The sequence below is a fragment of the Urocitellus parryii genome, chromosome 13, assembly GCF_045843805.1.
Source record: "Urocitellus parryii isolate mUroPar1 chromosome 13, mUroPar1.hap1, whole genome shotgun sequence".
NCBI classification, from domain to species: domain Eukaryota; kingdom Metazoa; phylum Chordata; class Mammalia; order Rodentia; family Sciuridae; genus Urocitellus; species Urocitellus parryii.
In genome coordinates, this window is record NC_135543.1 from 66,539,077 (window position 1) to 66,559,003 (window position 19,927).

The 19,927-nt window shown below is 49.7% G+C and overlaps 2 protein-coding genes across 2 annotated transcripts in view; one reads left to right on the forward strand and one right to left on the reverse strand.

Annotated features, from left to right (window-relative positions):
• Cenpp (centromere protein P) overlaps window positions 1–11,880 on the forward strand; it is a 219,901-nt gene extending 208,021 nt beyond the window's left edge. The window contains exons 6-8 of the mRNA XM_026406944.2: window positions 10,335–10,414; window positions 11,339–11,430; window positions 11,753–11,880. Coding sequence (XP_026262729.1) covers window positions 10,335–10,414; window positions 11,339–11,430; window positions 11,753–11,880 — 300 coding nt within the window. The remainder of the gene's footprint in view (window positions 1–10,334; window positions 10,415–11,338; window positions 11,431–11,752) is intronic.
• A 1,382-nt stretch (window positions 11,881–13,262) lies between these two features.
• Window positions 13,263–19,927, reverse strand: part of Ippk (inositol-pentakisphosphate 2-kinase) — a 54,205-nt gene continuing 47,540 nt past the window's right edge. The window contains exons 12-13 of the mRNA XM_026406939.1: window positions 18,986–19,065; window positions 13,263–14,717 (exon numbers count right to left, since the gene is read on the reverse strand). Of these exons, the coding sequence (XP_026262724.1) occupies window positions 14,492–14,717; window positions 18,986–19,065 (306 nt within the window). The 3' untranslated portion in view covers window positions 13,263–14,491. The remainder of the gene's footprint in view (window positions 14,718–18,985; window positions 19,066–19,927) is intronic.

Here is a 19,927-nt window from a genome sequence, read left to right on the forward strand (position 1 = left end):
TGATGACCAACCTACGTGTGGGAAAATGGAACTGAGAAATTCTGAACTCTGGGCCCACTCTGGCTTTTTCTTTCTTTTTAAAATAACTTTTCTCTACAGAGAAAACTAAGGATTCATCAATTTTAAAAGTAAGGCCTAGGAAGTTTCCTTTATTAGATCTGGCTCTCTAAGTCAAAATGCTCTTATTCATGCCTGGCACTAGATGGGGAATATATGAACAAAACTTTTTTAAAGCAATTATGTTCCTTAACAAAAATGCTTCTGTTACTACCATCAAAGTCAGTCCCCAGCATAATGTGGAATCATGTTACAAAATGAGATTGTACTGAAACTTAACCTGTAGATTACAGCAGTCTTTGAATTTAGAAATGTTCTATAGTAATATGTTTATGAGCTTGGGTTTTGGAATCTGACTGCCTTCGGTTTGAACCACTCTACTAGTTTTGTAATCTTGAGCAAGTCTCTTTAACTTTTCTGAGCCTCAGTTTCATTACAATGGGCATCAGACCAAAAATTTCATTCGACAGCTGAGGATTCAATGAGCTCATATGTCGGGCCTGCCAAGGTTACTCAGGGCTCAGAGTGGAGGGGGCTGGGCTGGGCTGGGAGTATCTAAGAACCCCTGTAGGCACACACACAAGGGGGAGTGGGCCTCGCCCCCAGGCCCAGCAAGGGCAGAGCAATTTCCAGAGAGAAAACTCAATGTTAGGTATCTGGGAGTCGGTGGATGGGAGGGTGGATGGGAGGGGATATTGAATGGGGAAGTAACTCATCTTGTTTTCTTTGGGGGTATGATGTGTGTTATGAGATGGAAAAAAGCTTGGGTGTTCTGTCTGAGCAGGGTTTGGGCGGAGGGAGTTGAGAAGATGGGGCACCAGGGGCCTGTCCACAGTGCCAGCTCAGAATGCTCTGTCGTCCCAAGACAGAAACTGCCACGAGTGCCAAAGATCAAAAACAAAAGATAAGTGGAATTTAAATACTGTTATAAAATAAAGGAGGACTTTTTTGAAGAGTTTTTGAAGCTTTCTGGAATGAAAATTAAATATGAAAAAAAGTAAGAACTACATGGAAGCAGAAGGAACTGTGGTCATGGGAATAAAGGAATTTCTGTTGAAATTTCATTCCTGGAGGTTTAAAACCATTTTGGAATCCAAAAGTACAGAAATGGCATCTGAACTGGGCCCTGATGGTGGCCCTAGAGCAAGGAGACTGAAAAAGAGAAGGCAGTCCCCTAAGGTTGGGGGCTGAGCCCAGCAAGACCGCCGGACCTTCCTCTTCAGAGACAGCCCGGGCCACCGGAGTGATGGTGTGCAGGGTGGTGGTTTTCATCTGTTCTCCTTCTGTTTCCCAGGGTCACTTCCCAAAAGAAAACACTATAAAAAATAGGATGTAGTTCCTGCCAGACTTTGCTCCCTGCAGGGAACAGGGTCTGAGTCCCCCAAGCCCTGGTCACCTCCAGCCTCCAGGTGGTTGGTCTGTGTCTCAGGGATGTCCACATTGCCTGGTGTACCACAGGCTCCCCAGGGACTGAGGCCCCTCCCTGATCCCTCAGGGTCAGAGGCCAGAGAGTAGCCAAGAGATCTCTAGTACCCAGCTCTGCTGCCTTAGCACAAAAGCAGCCACGGGCTACATGGACCTAAATGAGTGAGTGTGGCCATGCAGCCATGTGTCATTATGGACGCTGATGTTGACTTTCATATAATTTTCATAGGTCAAAACCTTTGCGTTCTTCCATCCATTTTTAGCTTGGGGACATACAAAAGGAAGGGTGCCGGGACTTTGGCATCTACCTGTTGTTGACGACTTTCCAGGGGTCGTCCTCCACTGTCGTTCTCTCCCTGATGACCCAAGCTGGTTATTCATGCGTACATTGCTATTTATTTTTTTTAATTTCCCAAGTGTTTGCTTTAGAATGGCTGTTGGAGTCTATTTCCATTAAGGTAGGTCTCTTTCAACCCTGAGGTTCTCCAGTTCTCCCCAAATCTGTATAAACAAGAAATGTTGGGTGCAGGGAGGAAAGAGGCCTGCTTTGGAGTGATCCAGAGATGAGGCAACAAGTGCTGAGCTTGGGACCACCCCTCAGGCTTGGGCACATGGAGAGTGTTTGGTAAACACCCTTGAGAGGGTTCTGAGACATCAGCACAGAAAGATGACCACAGGTCACACCCAGGCTGGGCTGGGTCCTCCTATCTTAAGAGATTTGTGTTTTTGGTCTGGTAACTGTTGGTGCTGCCACGACATTCCAACTTTCCCAGGTCCATGACCCACCATGAACTTGGAATAGAGGTTGTTGTGGTAGTTTTACTAAGCAATATTTAACACACATCTTTAAGCTCCCTCTGGACAAGTGACAATTGTAATGGCGCTCCCCAGCTGCTCCCAGTTAGTTCCTGGATGGTTCTAGTGGTGCTGATCCTCAGGAGTCCTTGGTGGATGCCCATATTCATCCACTAATGATGTCTGATCTCTGAGCCCTGTGGGGTCAGCCAGATGAGGCACTGATGCCCCCAAGCCATGAGCAGCTGTGCCTGTTGTTCTTACAGGACAGACGTGGGGCAGACACGTGTGCCTGGGCCTGTGTGTTGTGTCTTGGGTCTGCAAGACCACATCCAGGAAAGTGTGCATCATATGGTTTAGAGGATATAACTCTGCAGCAAAACTTCATCCTGCTCTGTTTACTTCATGGAAATTTGCTTGAAAAATATGGTTAAAGGGGCTGGGGTTGTGGCTCAGTGGTAGAGTGTTCGCCTAGCATGTGCAACGCCCTGGGTTCAATCCACAGCACCACATATAAATAAATAAGATATTGTGTCCAGCTACAACTAAAAAATAAGTGTTAAAAAAGAAAAGAAAAATATGGTTCAAGAGAAAATAGTTAAAGTCTGCTCCATTAACTTGGAAATTTGGTATTTCCATGCTCTAATCAGGACTCAAGGTGGGGCACCGTCTGGCCAGCCGCAGCATGGGACTGTTAGCACTTCAGCTGGAGGCACTGTGGAGCGAGTCTTCGCTTCCCATGGCTGTGCCAGCCAGGAGAGTTCCAGAAGGGCTTCTGATGCTGTGATGGTGGCTTCAAATAGGAAGGAGCTCTCCAGCGTTGCCCTGGGAAAGCCAGCCCTTCCCTTGCTAGAGCTCAAGACGGTCTGAAAACCCTGTCTCAGCTTCCTTGGTTCTCATAGCACATTCTGACCAAAAGGACCAAGGCACCTACCCAATCTTGCACCAGGACCTGAGAAGGTTCCCAGTGTCAGTTAGCTGCCTTGTGTCTACTGTATCACACCCATGTTTAGTTTTTTTAAAGATATTGCCTTTCCTTCCCTCAGCAGGGCAGCAGGCACTCTTGGGTGACAGCAAACTAGCTGATCAAAACAAGGAAATGCCTTGAGTGGAGGCTGCAGCAACTCAGACTTGCAAAGTGTGTGGACTGAGGTGTCCAGATGAGCTCGTATGTGTTTGTTTTGAACACTGTGTGCACAGACAGGTGTGGGAAAGGCCACTGGCAAACGCATGCATGTGCACACATACCAGCATCTGTCCTACCTCTTTCCACTGAGAGGCTCTAAAAGTAACGAGTCCCCAGGAACAGCAAGCCCTGTCTTGGTCACCAGTACTACTGGATCCTTGGAGAAACCGTTCATTCTAGAGCAGGGATGGGAAGAACAAAATGAGCCCCCAACAGCCTGTTGGCCAGAGTCAGGAAGCCTCCAATGTGGGACACATCAGAAGGTCCCAGGAACAGCGTGTAGAGGCTTATGCGGGACAGACCGAGGAGGTGTGAGCATGACGGTCAACAGTGATCGCAAAAGGTTACAGCCCATGGAGAAAGACCTCACTTGGTTAGTGCTGGTTCACATAAGGAGGGTAGAAAACCACCCTCAACAACGCTCACTGTGGTTGTATAGCCATTGTCCTGGGGCCTGGCTGGGAGCAGGGGTCTTGGGACATCCCTGGCTTCTCTCCTGCCTGAACACATGGCATTAAAGCCAGCCTGTGTCACAGAGGGGCTACCTGCCACCCAGACTGTCAAGACATAACGTAGGGCAAGGCCAGCTCATATGGGGCCTGAGGATCAGGAAGCAGCAGGATGCTGCAGGGACATCAGGAAGGGACTCTGTGGCCTGGTTGGTGGTTTTGGTCATAAAGGACCTGTCTTCGAGTGGGGAGACACCTCTGTGTAGGAGCAAGAGGCAGAGTGAAGGGGCAGCTCAGCATTCTCTTCAGACACAGCTTCTGTAAATTCAGTTGTTTCAAATTAAATTTTAAAAACAGTCAAATGTGGCTCATCAAAGTGATTTCTCAAAGCTGTGCAGTTGACCTGGGCACCAAGCACCTTGTTCCTGGCAGAGCAGCTGTGCCAGGAACCATGGCACCGCAGTCCCTGTGGTCTGAGTGGAACCAGCGACTGTCATCTACATATGGCATTGTGTATCACGGGGATGCATGTGCAGGACTTGGACCAGTGCACTTTGTAGTCCTTAGTTTCCTTTTTAAAATGAGGGCAGATCCCAGTCCTCAAGTGCTCATAGCATGTCTAAACCTTTTTGAAGCTTGGAGTGCTTCTCTCCAGTCGCAGCAGGCTAGGACAGCCAGGGTCATTTGAGCTACAGGAGCCCTCCTGCAGGGAGCATCAGCACCCATTATGGCCCCTGCTCTCCTCCTCCACCCTTTTCCCTTCTCCCTGGATCATCCCAGGTGTCCAGATACCAGAGCCTGGAGGCCCACTGCTGCCCAGCCTCTCCTGATGGGGCTGCTGGAAGCCATCCGTGCCTGCTGTTCCCACCTGTGCCCTTCCTGACCCACCCCAGTCAGGCAGGCAGACATCCTCCTGCCGCACAGGCTGCTTTCACCGCCTGGGCTTTCCCTCCTTGGCCATCCCTGCACACTTCCCAGGGACTCACCTGAAGCCAGGACCCCATCTCTCACTCACCTCAGCAACAGCACCTGCCTCGCCACCCCAACTAGAGGTCCAAGCCAGGGGCGTCCATTCCCTCCCCAGAGTACACAGAGGCCACCCAGTGCCATGAGGGCCACAGTCCCCAGCTTCTTGCATAGCCTTGCTCACCCCAACCCCTCCACCCTCTCCTTGTCCCCTCCAGATGCACAGCAGCCACACTGCAGCTGTGGGACCAGCGTCCTACCGTTCTCCCACCATCCACCCACTGCTTTCGAGGACTCCCCACAGGGCCGTGGCCCCTTTTGAAAATGTCAGTGAACATCCAAGTTCACATGTCGCCCCTTCTCTTGGGTCAATGTGCAAGAGTGAAATGGCTGGGCTGTGTGGTGATGTTTTATGTTACACACTTACTGATTCCCAGTAAGAATGTCCGCTGGATGCGGATGCGCCACGTCTTCACCAAGACTCGGTGTTGGTCTTTCTGACGTTAGCCGTGCTGGGGGCCTCCGTGTGGATGGTTTGCGTGTCCCTAATTACTAGTCACACGTCTTCCGCTGCCCATGTCTCATCTTTGATTAAGCATCTTAATGTCATTGCCGTTATTTAAAAGTGGGTTGTTTATCTTATTACTGAGGTGTGATTTTTACATATTCTGTTTTTGCCAATATTTTCAGTTAGTTTGAGGCCAGCCTTTTTCTTTTCTTCTAGGAGTGTCTAATTACGAGCCAGGTTAGGAGGCATGTGCTTGCAGTCCCATCTACTTGAGAGGCTGATGTGAGGCAATCACATGAGCCCAGGAGTTTAAGGCCAGCCTGGGCAACATAGTGAGATCCATTTTTTTGGGGGGGTGGGTTCTAATTATGATGAAGTCAATTTGACATTTAGCCAATTTATGCTGCTTTTTATGGTCACTGCTTTTCATTTTGTATCTGACAAATCTTTGGGTAACCCAAGATTACCAAGATTTCCTACTGTGGTTTCTTTCAGAAGTCTCTGTTTAGCTCTAACATTTATATCCATTGGTAAACTTTTATACATGGTGTGAGGTAGGCAGTGGGGTTCATTCTTCCACTTGTCCCCGCACCAGTCCCTGAGAAGTCCAGGCAACTTTTTCACCCACAGGGTAACCTCACTGAACTCGCTTCTGTGGATCCCACAAGCTTCCAAAATAGAAAGTTTTGAAAAACGTGGGTGCAGCCAAGACAGTTAAATGGGGAAGGACAGTCTCAGCAATCTGTGCTGATCAAGAACAATGTGATCACAGGCAGAAGAATACAGCTGGGCTCCCACTTCACACAGAAATCAAAAGTCAACTCAAAATTGGGTCAAAGACTTAATAAGAGCCAAAAATAAAATTCTTAACCGGATATAAATCTTCATGACTGTAGATTAGGCAATAGTGTCTTAGCTGTGACACCAAAAGCACGCACAAAAATATTAAATGAAATAAAACAAATTGGACTCCTTCAAAATTAAAAACTTTGTGCTTCAAATGATACCATTAAGATCATAAAAAATACACAGAAAGGAGAACATTCTTCAATACCATACATTTGACAGGTAACTTACGCTGCTAATGGAATTATAAAAATAGCACAGCCACAGTGGGAAACAGCTTGGGATTCCACCCCTAGATGTGTAACCAAGAGAAAAGAAACCTTATGTTCCCATAATGATTGTAGCATTATTATTCCCAGTGGCCAAAAACTAAAAACAACCCATGTCTGTTAGTTGATAAGCCGATAAACAAAATGTGGCCAGTACCTGTCCAGTGCAGTGCTATTTGGCAATATGAAGGAATGATGTAATCCCTGCTAGTGCGTGGAGGGGCCCTGAAAAGACACTAAGCCCTGGTCACAAAACCTGCACACTGTGCACCTGCACTTGTACAAAATATCTAGAATAGGAAAACCAAGAGAAGGGAAGGACACTGGTGCTGCTGGTACATCACTAAAACCCGCTGAGGTGTGTACTTTAAATGAGTGCACTGTAGGGTGACCATGTGCGCGGTACTGGGACCTAAACCCAGGGGTCCTCTGCTATTGAGCTCCACCCCCAGCCCTTTTTAAAATTTCATTTTGAGACAGGGTCTCACTAAATTGCTGAGGCTGTCCTCAAACCTGCAATAGTGCTTCTTTAGCCTCGTGTGCCAACACACACAGCCTTGACAAGCATTATATCCCAATTTTAAAAAATTCTATTCTTTCAATCAGTCAGACATAATCTTTGGGAAAACAGTAAAATCTAAGTGAATGGACACCCGTGGACACAAGAAGTGTGCACACGTTTCAAGAGTTCTATTTGGGTGGAAGGCGGTGTGCTCGTTCTTCTTCGCCTTGCACTAGTTAGGGGTGAGACGCCACCCGGGGCTGCTTTTTGCAGAGCGCCATTAAAAACGGTCCTCACTCTGGACTCGCAGCCCGCAGCCCAGCAGCGGCTGCAGCAGCACAGTGGGCATCAGGTGTGGAATGGGTGGATATCCAATTGCCACATTCCCACTGCCACCATTTTTCTATCATGAATACCAGGAGAGGCCTCCAATGCAAACTGCCCCATATGGCGAGCAGCTGGATAAACACCCATCTGGATTGCGGCCTGAGCACGTTCCTCAGGTGGAGTTTTCCTGAGGGAGGCTGGGGCCCCAGAAGGAAACGCCAGCCAGCAAGGCCCCCTCCCAACAGCCCCCCTCCCGACAGACAGCCCCCTCCACAGCACAGCCTTCCCCAGGCACCTGTGGATGCACACAGCCTCCTGCGGGGCTCCTCCAGGCACCACAGCCTTGAGGTGCGCAGATCACTCCAGCTCTCTGCAAAGAGCCCTGGGTCCAAGGCTGAGTCCTTGGAGAGCTGGCCAGGTGCTTCCCTTCCCTGGCGGCTATTTGACGCCTCAGAGGTGCTTTCCAGATCAATTATAGGTTTCCAGTTAACCTTGTGTGTACTTTTCTTTGGTGCTAGGGATTTAACCCAGGGGACCTTAACCACTGAGCCACATCCCCCGCTCCTTTTTTTTAAAATTTTGAGACAGAGTCTTGCTAAGCTGCTGAGGCTGGCTTTGAACTCGCGATCCTCCTGCCTCAGCTTCCCAAGCCACTGGTCACAGGCATGCACCACGTGCCTGGCTTGTGTGTATCTTCATGTAAATTATTCTATATATATTGAACATATCTCCACCTTATCAGTAGCTGTCCATCTTACCTCCTTCTTGCCCATTTGATCATCTTTGATCAATGTGTCAGATATAGTAGTATCTGAAACTCTCCATCACTGTTAATCTTGGCTGATCCTAAGCCAGTGACCTCAAGCCCATCTTGTGTTTAGTGAGATCATTTCTCCCTCAAAGTCACCTGTGCATCTGCTCAGGTGAGCTGGCCTTCACAGCACTGCAGTGACTGTCATAAGGCTGCTATTCTTGGGCTTGGCTCTCTGGCCCTTCTGTCAGCCTTTAATTCCTTCCTTCTGATTCCAGCTGTGCTCTGCAGTTGAGGTGACCAGACAAGGGAGTGAAGCTGGACAGGAGCAGATAATTAAGTTACACAGAAGGACGCTTTCCACACAATCCTGAGTTCCCCAGGACATGCTGACGCCTGGCCTTCCCCGATTCAGCAGTTCTACTTTTGTCTTTATTGTAAAAACTAAAAGGAGTATATTTAGTGAAAACACCTAAACTCTTTTTGCTCCCAAAGAAGAAAAGCCTGGGGAGGCAAAGATTTGCTCCCTCTGGCTTGGAGGCTGCGCCGTGGCCCCATGCTGGAGCCAGCCCAAGCCCCTGTCGTCCCCGGAGCCCCCACGTGCTGCTGCCAAGCACAGCCTGGAAGCTGAACTGCCACGTCCACACACTCTCCTTTATGTTCCTCAAACAGTTGTTATTAATTTAGAAGAGCTTGAGGTTTAAAAATCAACCAGCACTTTCCGCTTAAGTCACTTAGGTATACATTTTCTCCTAACAACTGTTCTGCTGAAATCAGTCATTATCTGTAAGCGGACCCTAGGCCCACCCACTTTAGGGTCTGGATGCTTTAGGGTCTGGATGCGTTCTTGCTTTCTGGCGGCTTAATGCACAGGGTGCTGGCAGCAGTTCTTACAGGGAGCTGGTTCCTTTAAAATTTGTGACGCATCTTTGTCCCCACACAACCTCACTTGAGGGAGCTAAGCTGTTCAATCCAGCAAGTATCTGCCTCCCAGGAAGCTGTGCCAGCCGGGTCCCAGCCTGCCCCCTTTTCTCGTGGGACTGACTGGCAGACCACGCTTCTCAGGTGTGCCTCACTGTCCTTCACAAGGCTTGTGGAGGCCAGAGTGGGGCCTGCATCAGACTTGAGCCATCCCTAGGTGGCCGTTTCTGTATCAGGCATGGTGGCAGGACACACAGAAAAGAGAACCTTGAAATCTCATGATGAACCAACCTAGAGTCGTTGGCATATGACCCCGAACCCTACAACATGACTCGTAAGAGCAGATGGAAGGGCTGGGGATGTGGCTCAAGCAGTAGCGCGCTCGCCTGGCATGCGTGCGACCCAGGTTCGATCCTCAGCACCACGTACCAACAAAGATGTTGTGTCTGCCGAGAACTAAAAAATAAATATTAAAAATTCTCTCTCTCCTCTCTTACTCTCTCTTTAAAAAAAAAAAAAAAAAAAAAAAAAAAGCAGATGGAAGTCTGTGGGAACTGAGCAGATGGGTTCTTGCTTCCTGGCTGTGAAGATGCCTGTAAAGCAAGCTCAACTGTCATGACAGACGTGGCGGTTCTGGTAGGCAGGAGGCTCCCAGGTCCTGCTATGAATAACGTGTCCAGAGGCATCACAGCATGTGGGGGAGCCCTACCTGCCCTGGAGTGGCGAGCCTAGACACGGGGAAAGTGCGCCCTGTCCCCTACAGTGGCTGCAGAGTGGGGTGCAGCTCACCATGGAGCCTTCCCCTTGGTGCAGTGGGCGTCAGGGGGAATCCCAGGGGCTGTTGGGGGGAGCTGGGAGGATGCACAGTCCAGAAGCATCTGCTGTGGCAGTGTGGCAGTCACCACCCTCAGAGGCTCAGAGTGAAAGGCTTGGTGGCAGATGCCAGAGCTCTGAGAACAGTCTTCACAGCTCAGGGCCAGGTTAGCAGACCTGAGCAAGGGGGCCTGCAACCTGGGGGGCCTGAGACCAGGGTCAAGTGGGCAGCAGGCGGTAAAATCAGAGTTGTACAGTGGTCATATGAGATGAGGAAACAGGGGAGGTGACAGGTCACGGGAATGTGGAGGCTGCCTGGCATTGGAGAGACCTCGAAAGGGGTGGGCCTGTGTGACAACAGGTGAGGCAGGATGAAGGAGTGGGGCCGTGCACTCGGCCCTGGCACAGGGCTCTCAACTCCAAGTGGGGTTCTCCCTGACTCCCAACCAGTCCCCAGAACCCCAGCTCAGGGCCTCTTCCTCCTCCCTCACGGATCTGTGTAACCACTTCTTCCACCAGGAGAAGTACCCCGACACTGTGCACCTCCCGGAGGGGTCCTGCTCCAGCTGCATGGAGATCCGCAGCGCCAGGAGGCCAGGGTGAGTGCGGGCCGCTGCGGCCTCGAGTCCCTGTGAAACAGGGATTCTCAATAGAAGGGAAACTAGCCCCTGAGGACCAGAGACCGTCGGGTGGAGGAGAAGTGGGCAGGCCGTCCTGCACCCTGTGAACATACCACCACAGGAAACGCAGACAAGTGCCTGCTGGCCTGGGCCTCAGTTCCACTGAGGGGTTTTAAGGAGCAAATGTAGGGGGCGCTGGGAGGAGGAGGAGGTGAGGTATGTGTGGAACCACTGCACAAATGGAAGGACGGAGGCTGGGGTGAGGAAGCCCCTGAGGCCAAGTCAGAGAAACCGCTTCAGGGCTCCTCACACGGCCACCTCCCTTCACTGGCCACACTCTGCCCAGAGCCACTGCCCTACCCGTGTTCCTCAGCCTCCTGCCTCTGCCCCTGTGCATCTCCTTGTGCGCGCCTCTTCAAGCCTTCAAACAGGTGGTCTTCTGCAGGCGTCCTTCTGCCTCTGACCCATGACCACAGTGCGTTCATTTTTACTCCTAACCCTCCGGTAGGTCAGTCCACCAAAACGCCTGGCTGCCTCAGCTCTCGAGCGTTTAGGGTCTTGGTCCCTGTCCGTTTTTCCCAGCCCACACCACATAGGCTTCTCTTGGGCTCAGACATTGAGGCACGAAATTCTCCAGCCGTGGAGTAGAGGCACACACGGCTTTGTCAGTGCCAGAGTATTTCCAAGGAAGATGACCCTCTGCACCGGCACCGGCCATGTGCAAGTTCCTGTCGCTCTGCGTCCTATCCACATCCAATTCTTGCCAGTGTGGTCCTGGTTCCCCTTGACCACCTTTTCCCTCCTCTGGGGTGGATGTCTTTAAGAGCAAGGAAGCCAGAATAGAGAAAAGGAGCTAAAAACCAGATTTCAAAAGCACTGGCCAATGTGTTTTACCTCTTTCAGGTTTGAACTGGTGATTGTTTGGAGAATACAGATAGATGAAGAAGGGAAGGTTTCACCAAAGCTGGACCTGCTCACCAAAGTCCCTCAGCGAGGTAGGGCTCTGGGTACGGATGTCCTTTCTAGGGGACTTCTCAGTCAAAGCTAGGTGTTGTTCATCTGGCTTAGTGTACTTTGTACATTGAGTAATTACTAATAAGAACATTTAAAAACCAAAAAGCACAAGAGTGATCGCTCCCTCACAGCCCTGCCGGCCGAAGGCAGGAGAGAATGTTCCCTGCCTCAAGCCATGGGTGAGATCACATCTCTCTGCTCCAGGTCTAGTGCCTCCAGGTCCATGTGATCCTTCAGGAGGAGGAGGGGTCTTGGACGCCAACATCTCAAGGTTTCTTACCTGGTTTATTTTTTTCTTTATAGCTCTGGAGCTGGACAAGAACAGAGTCCTAGAAACCGCTCCTCAGAGCTTCCGAACCCTGCTAGAAGTGCTTGGAATTGAAGCCGCTCTAGAAAGCCTGATAAAATTACTTTGTGCAGAGAATGACTAGTTCCCACACAGGGAAGGAACAAGATGGTGCACCGAAAAGCGTGCGACCTATATTGACTCTAAGTGTACTATCTACCTTCCCCTCAGAAACCACACCCTTAGCTGGATGCATTTGACACCTGCCTACCATCCCAGCTACTTGGGAGGCAGAAGGATCAAGTTTGAGGCCAGCCTCAGCAATGTAGACCCTGTCTCCAAAGAATAAACCAATGCTGGGCACGTCGCTCAGTGGTAAAACGATTGCCTGGCATGCATGAAGCCCTGGGTTAAGGCCCCATCACTGCCCAAAACAAGCTGTCTATGCAGTTATACTACATCAGACTCTCATGGCGTGAAAAATACAGCTGTTCATGTATAAAATGTCAAAGAGAATTGAACATTTGAGAAGACATACCAAGAGTGGTTCTCCCTCCCTTGTCGTGTGTGGACCAGCTTGGGCCCCCACCTCACCTCAGTCTGCCCAGAGACGGAGCCACGCGTGGTCCAGCCCTGAGAAGCCATCCACCTCCTGCCACCTGGGGGCTCTTGGAGGCAGTTGTTGATGGAGCTTCATTTCTTAACATTCCTCAGAAGCCAGAGCTGCCACGCCTGCCCTGCTGGCTGCACAGCAGCACCTCTAAGTCCTGACCCTCTTGGTCTCCCCACAGTCTGCGTGGCTGTTAACGTCAAAACAGTGCCAGATGACAGCCACCCAGCACTGCTCCCTTCTCACAGGACCTTCACTAGAGAACCCCAGAGGGTCTGAGTGCTACACCATAATCTCAGATGAGAACTAGAGCTGGGAGCCCCTCCATCACCCGTATGTCAGGGTCAGTGAGGGTTTTCACGCCATTGGGGCATCCTGGAGTCTGAGCACAGCAGCGGGGACGTGGCAGGGCTGGAGACCAGCCTCAGCACCACCTGCCAGACCTAGGCTGGGGCGCTCCCTCCTCCCTCCTATGAGAATACAGCCTGCTTGTTTTCATTCCGCCCATCCAGCTGGATGAGGCCCCTTGCCAGGCTGTAACACTACTCCCCAGCCCACCTCCCCGAGAGCCTGGGGTTCTGGCAGAGGGATGCTACCTCCAAGAGCATGGCACAGCCCACGACACAGTGCAACCATATTGTGCAGAAACGTGTCCCAAGTGCCGCCCAGGCCCGCAGCAACAAACCATCCTGAATCCAAACAGTGCTAATGGCCACTTCCCACCCTCCACAGCCTCGAGCTGAGCTTTGTGGACGTGACTGGGGTGGACCTCCAAAGCCCCACCCTAGCACACATACCACGCAAGCTGAAGGAAAGGGGGCCAGTGTGTCCACACACATGACTATCTTTTTGTGCCCAAGTATAGAATAAAGCAAATGTAAGGACAGAATTCAAGAATCAATTCTAGAAGAGTTGGCTTGATTCAAACAAGTGTAATTCTCAAGTTATCACAAAATTTCCCACAAAAATTTTACAATCAGCAAAATATTTTCATTTTTCATGTAGCATTTTCATACAATTCCATGGTTTCACTAATATTATGTTACAATAAGCCTTCATTAGTCCCTCAAAATTATATAAATAATCAGTCTGTACAACCTGCCATGGGGAAGGGGAGCCAAGAGTCCCAGCAATTTTATAGCAGCCGGGCACACTTCTGGTGATCCCAACAAGAACCCTTGGCACCAGCTAGGAGCCACGCATCTTCCAGAAGCAGGGCCCGTGGCAGCCCAACAGGAATGGCAAGGCTCTGGGGCCCACACCCCAAAAAGCCCCCAGGCAAACCGAGGGGAGGAGTGCAGCTTGGGAAGTCCCTCGACCACCCGACACGACGGAGTGCTACCAGAACCAGAATGCTGGGACACCGGGCGTGCCCACCCCAGCCAGCCACGGCGGCCTAGTGAGTTACAGCTGTGCTCCCAGCTTCCACAGTAGCGATTTCAGGTAGGAAAGAACACTTTATCTCCCCCTAGAGTTAAAATCATAAAGCAAAAACAAAAAGTCAATGCTCTTGTGAGTGGTGTCCATCCTGACCTGAGTCTCTCACTCCCTGCTGACCCTTAAGAGCCGTGAGCTTCGGCACCTCCACAGGGACCCTGAGTCTAGACCACTCAGAACCGACGTCCACACTAACTCTGATCACTCTCTGCAGCAGGGAACCACCCAAAAAGCCTGTGTTGATGTGTGGCTCAAATTGAAAAAGTGACCAGTAACAACCGGGAAAGTTCCAGTGGTATCTATGTTTTCCAAAAGTCCAAACCATAAGATGCTTGTGACAATTCAAGCTTTCTACGTCAGGATTCTGGTGGTAGGAGATCCAAACCTTGGTCTTATAAGGCTTTTCGCATAGAGAATTAGACATGAGCCCTGGTTGAAGGAAGAACTACCCAGGACGTCTTCCTAGGGCTTAACGGACACTTCCGATTTAAGAATATGAGCAGCCTCCTGGGACACCCCGTTCACATCCTACATTCCTTGTCCTGGAAGATGTTTCTAGTGCTCTTTAATTTTATGTCTTCAAGAGGCAGTCTCACCTCAACAGGGTTAAAAGCAAAAACATTCACAGCCAGAAGTTGTCCAACACAATAGAAAATAGCTATCATTCAACTTTCACATTCAAGTTTCAAAGACACTGCAGGGAAAAAAGTTAGACCTTATGGAGAACTAACATGCAGTCTTCACTTTCCTTCAACCGAGTCGGCACCACAGCGTCATCTTTGGCATGCACAGTCTTTGAGTAATAGTTGACTATCTTGCTGTCCAATTTATACTGATGAGGAATGCTCTCATAGGGCTTGAGGTCAAGGTCCAGCACAGACACGGAGAAGGCGAGCCTGGACCTCGACGAGGGGATGACAGGCCTCTGATCAGAACTGCAAGTAAAAAAGCAATTTCAGAATACACGGACCCTCCAAGTTCTCTTATCCCAGCTCACAAAAAGCACCCAGTCAGTGTTTGTGTGCATCCTGTCTGCACCAACTGTCTACACTAGCATGTGAGCTTCCACAAAGTAATTACCTATGGGACACAGGCCAGCACCCTGAGCCACATCAGACAAGATGGATGAAGGATTGGAAGATGGAAAAGCCATTATGTGGAACGCCTGAGTGATATTCCCCAGGCCCCAGTGGCGGGAACGAATGCTGAAAAAGTCACTTTATCACGAGCCAAGCATTACAAAACCTAAGAGTTAAAAAGTAGTTCTGGCCGTTCAACAGCCAGATGGATGAAAGCCGAGAACAGACTCCTCTTTACGCACCTTTCCCACGCCTGGTGAGGAAAGCAGCCTTCTTAATGCTCCTCACAGAGAGAGGCCTGGTTTCATGTTTTACTCTCAAATCAAACCTTCAGTACTCGGTATTTTCTCTTTAGTTTTGTAGCATTTGTGAACATCAGAATAGTTATGTGCTCATAACAGTGTGAACAATTACTTGTACTTTAGAACACTTTCAGGGCGGGGCACGGTGGCACACGCCTGGGATCCCAGGGCTCAGGAGGCTAAGGCAGCAGGATTGAAGCTGAAGACCAGGCACAGCAAATCAGTGAGGCCCTCTCAAAATTGTGGATGTAGCTCAGTGACAGAGCACCCCGGGTTTAATCCTCATTACCAAAAGGAAAAATAGCACTTTGAGAACAACTGAATCTGGTCCTGAGATGGCTGTGTATCTATCTGCTTTGCTCAGAAAACAACACATAGCATTCAAAAGAGTGGCTGAATGAATTATAAACTTCATTTCGCCCAGAAGAAGTGTACCATATTTACCGCTCTTCTCAATTTAGAAATCATTAAAAACAGAACTCCAGCTGTGAAGCCTCCCTCCTGGGAGACAGCCTGTTCTAAGGATGCTAATAGAGACCTCAGCTCTCAACCCGTTTCAGAATTCTGTTCATAGAAAGAAACGGTCACAAATCAGTTGCCAGGACCATTACCTACTCTCTGCTGAATAGCAGAGAACAGCAAATAGATCTTGGGTCTCCCTCTGGAAGCTGGAAAGGGACAGCTCACCCTGATCAGCCTGCTACAGAGAGCCCCGAAGCCCATGGTCAGCCCAGGACAAGGCCTATGCCTTTTCAAGAACACCTCAATTTCTCAGGTTATAAGCAGCATCCAACAAGACACATAAGACGACAGGAAGGGAATTCTAAGCAGTTCCTTCTGACAACCTGGTTGACCACAAGCTCCTTATGAGCCAGGGAAGCAGGTACTAGCCCCTGCCACCAAAACATCTGCCTGCCCCCAGGGTCGGTCCTTGAAGCTAAAACCGGGCATGAATCTCCCAAGGCACATATGTCCCTCTGCCATGGCCTCAGATACTGGGGCTGGGATAACCAGGCTGCAGGGAGCTGCTGCCCTCGCCTGGACAGTTGGTCTCCAGGGCCCAAAGCAGTAGGCAAGGTAGCAAGAGGGACAGGCAGAGTAGCCCAAGGCTGAAGCTGCTGCCCGTGCTGTTTGGAACAGGAAATGGAGTGGAGGACCAGAACTTGAGACATAGGAGGCTGTGAGCAGCTCGCCCTGTGATTCCAAAATCACAAAATGCCTGCACAAACAAGGTGGCAGACTTAAGACCTTCTTGTTTATGATGGGGCCGAAACAGAAGTAGAGAAGCCTTTATTTTAGGGGTGTGGTAAGTTTAAATGTAGTCAACCTGTCTGTGAGCTATAAATTAAAATTTAAGGATCTAAATTTAGTCTTAGGTTTGGTGTGCATTTCATGGCTGTGAAGATGACTTGGGACATACCCTGGCCACAGTTGGCCATGGCTTCTGAGAGCCACTGAGCGCCCAATCCCTGTGCACAAAGCTCTGGGGAGCCCCTCACTCCCACTGCCCTCAGGTGCACAAGTCACACTAGCACCAGTGGGGGCCTGCTCCACTCTCCTACCACCACTTCCACTCTGCAAGGTAGGACTAGGCCACCAGTTCATAGCCCCTTGACAGAGGGTCCCTACTCTGGCCTTGTCCCCAGACTCCAGCAGGCGAAGCAGCTTCCCAGGGCAGAGTCCTCTGCAAATGCAGGTCAGAACTTCCAGCTCTCCTGTCACTCCTCAACTGGATCACAGAATTCCAGGCTTCCGCATGCTTACCCTCCTTCAAATCTAAGGTTCATTTCTAACCAGCAAAGTTTTTCCAACACAAAGCTTACCTATGCACAGTTTAATTTTTAAACTTAAATCATTGGGTATGAAACACTTAAGAAAAGAAATGCTTTCCAATACCCAACTTTCCTTTGTCCTTAATTTTTTCGCCTCCTACCTTCAAATATTTTTTCATGTTTATCATGCATTTACTTGCATCATGAAATAAATTTGGCAGAGGTCTCAGGATGAAATGTTAAGACAAAAATGGAACAATTATAAATTTAATAAGCAAATGGCCACACCATAATTCAACTATTTCCTTATTTTGCACATTAAGATTGTTTTCAGATTCTCAAATCACAATCCTGCTGCACAGTACATTACTCAGCTTTGGGGCCTCTGAGACCCCACAGAGCAGAGTTTCTGCAACTGAAATCAATCAGTGTCCTACCCAGTCATGCCACCTCACCCCTCCCCATAACCAATTTCCCTTAACTCCCTGCCAATTCAAAGCAATAGAGAGAAGTCAGTCAGTTTCCCTGCCAATTCAAAGCAATAGAGAGAAGTCAGTGAGTTGAGGCAGCCCCCGAGTCACATCCAAGCCACTGACAAGTCTTAAAAAAAAAAGATGATCTTCCTTTGGCTCTGTGGAGAAAGGACCAAATAGAGCATTTTGTGGGTGGTGATTCCTGTACCTCTACCCCCCAGTATGAGACACCCACATGGCAAGGAACCTTCTGGACATGCACTCTTCTCCCCTCAGCAAGTGCTGACTTCTGCTGGGCAGCTGGTACAAACTGGACAGGACCCAGCCTGAAGCTCACACGTGACACCACTGGGCGCTACACTCACAGGACACAGGTGCTGGAGGAAGCACGGTGCACATCTGTCCACTAGCAGCCTCTTACAGGCAGGCCTCTGTCAGTCTGTGAACCCACGTTTCTTGCAACTTCCCTTCAGCACCTGCATTCACGCACTTTCCATTTCCCACGGCACCCATGGTCAGGCTGGGTGGCAGGTAATGTCTTTGTGGGTGTCTCTTATCTAATGTTTAATCCATCTGGAGGTTCCTTATAACCAAGTACTGGAGGTATTTTTCTTAGGGAATGAGAGGACTTTTCAACTAAACAGAAGCACCATTTTTGTGTTTCACCTCAGTTGTACCCTGTGCCTGCTCCTCAGCACATTTCACTCTGGACAGCCTTCAGTGCTGTGCCTGCCAGGGAACAGAATTCCTGGGAACTGTTTTGCTCAAAAGTATCAGAAAGATGGGTGGCTGGCAGCTGGTGATGCAGGTCATCCTGACACAGCAACACCCGTCAGAACAACAGGATACTCCAGATACCACATGCAGGGTTCAGCATCCTGGAGATCAGTGCTGAAGGTGCCAACTAGTGAGGGTTATCAAGCTCATCCCGAATTCTTGAAAACTCATGGGGGCACTATAAGAAGCAGTGCCAGGAGAGACTGCAGACGCTAGTTATTCAGAAGGAGAGGCAGACCGTGAACATGTGTGTTAAGATGATGGTGTCAGTCTTGGAGCTGGCACGTTCCACTGACCTGGTACAGTCTTTGAACAAGGCCCACGGGGAACCTAGGCCTCCTCAGGTATGAGAGCCCAGAAGGGGCTTGAGCTCTCTTTCAAAGCAATTCACCATGTTATCCACACGCTTCTCCACCCTTAGGGTATTTTCTTAGAAAATAACAATAGCCAGGCATGCTGCTCAGGAGACTGACTGCAAGTTCAAGGCCAGCCAGGCAACACAGCAAGATCCTGTCTCAAAATGGAAAATAAAAGGGCTAGGAATGTATCTCAGTGGTGGAACTCCCACCGAGTCCACTCCCCAGTACGGAAAAACAATGACACTGATAAAATACAATCTAATAGAACAATCATCTCTAGTTACTCTCCAGAAATGTCTGACAGAATTATAAACTTACAGAGAAGCAAGAGTTAGTAAGTCCAATGATATTAAGAATAAGCTGTATGGGGAACCTGCTTGCCCTATTATTCCACAAACCCCTATTAGCCCAAGGGCAGGTGACATGCAACAGGGGCCTCACCTTGTGTCCTGCAGACTTGGGGACAGCGCAATCATGATGGAGCAGTCCTTGGCAGTCATGGCGACTCGGTACTGCTGCACCTGTGGGGAGGGAAAGGTCAGCACTGGGTCACGCTCACAGCCACCAAACTACCCTTCACTGATCAGCCAGGTACAGGAACTGCTTCCTGTGACAGAAGCCGAGGATGAAGTTAGGAGTGTGGTCCACACAGAGCAGAAGTATTGAGGAGTCCCTGCTATGAGAACACAGGTCTGCTCAGCCCTGCCTGCTGCCCCCTCACATGGGCCCTGCTGCAACCTGAAACATGACTTGTCTTCAGCAAGGGAACTGCGGCTGGTCTTTGAAAGAAAAGCAGTAAGTCCTCCCCGCTCCCTGGCATTTTGGCGCCACAGAGCACTGAGCAGGCAGTGCACGCAGAACACTAGGAGCACGACATGCTAACTCTTCACCCTCCACAACCCTATGGGCACTGCGGGCGTCAACAGAGATGACAAAAGTGAGGCCCAAGAATGAATGGCAGGGCTGGGTCTGGGCTCAGCGGTAGCGCACTTGCCTGGCATGTGTGAGGCACTGGATTTGTTCCTCGGCACCGCGTGTAAATAAATAAAATAAAGGTCTATCAACAATTTAAAAAAAAAGAACGGCAGGTGACACGAGAGATCAAAAGGACAGTCCACAAAACGTCCACAACTGTTCCCTCTGCAATGCACAGTTTGAGACTTTTTTTTTCCTCCTCCTCCTTTCGACTTTATGTCTCACTTGAAGTTTTTAATTTGGATGGCTCCCGCTTTAAAAACCACAAACTAAGCCAGTCACAGTGGCACACGCCTGTAACCCCAGCAGCTCAGAGGCTGATGCAGGATGGCGAGTTCAAAGCCAGCCTCAGCAACAGTGAGGCGCTAAGCAACTCAGTGAGATCCAGTCTTTAAATAAAATACAAAA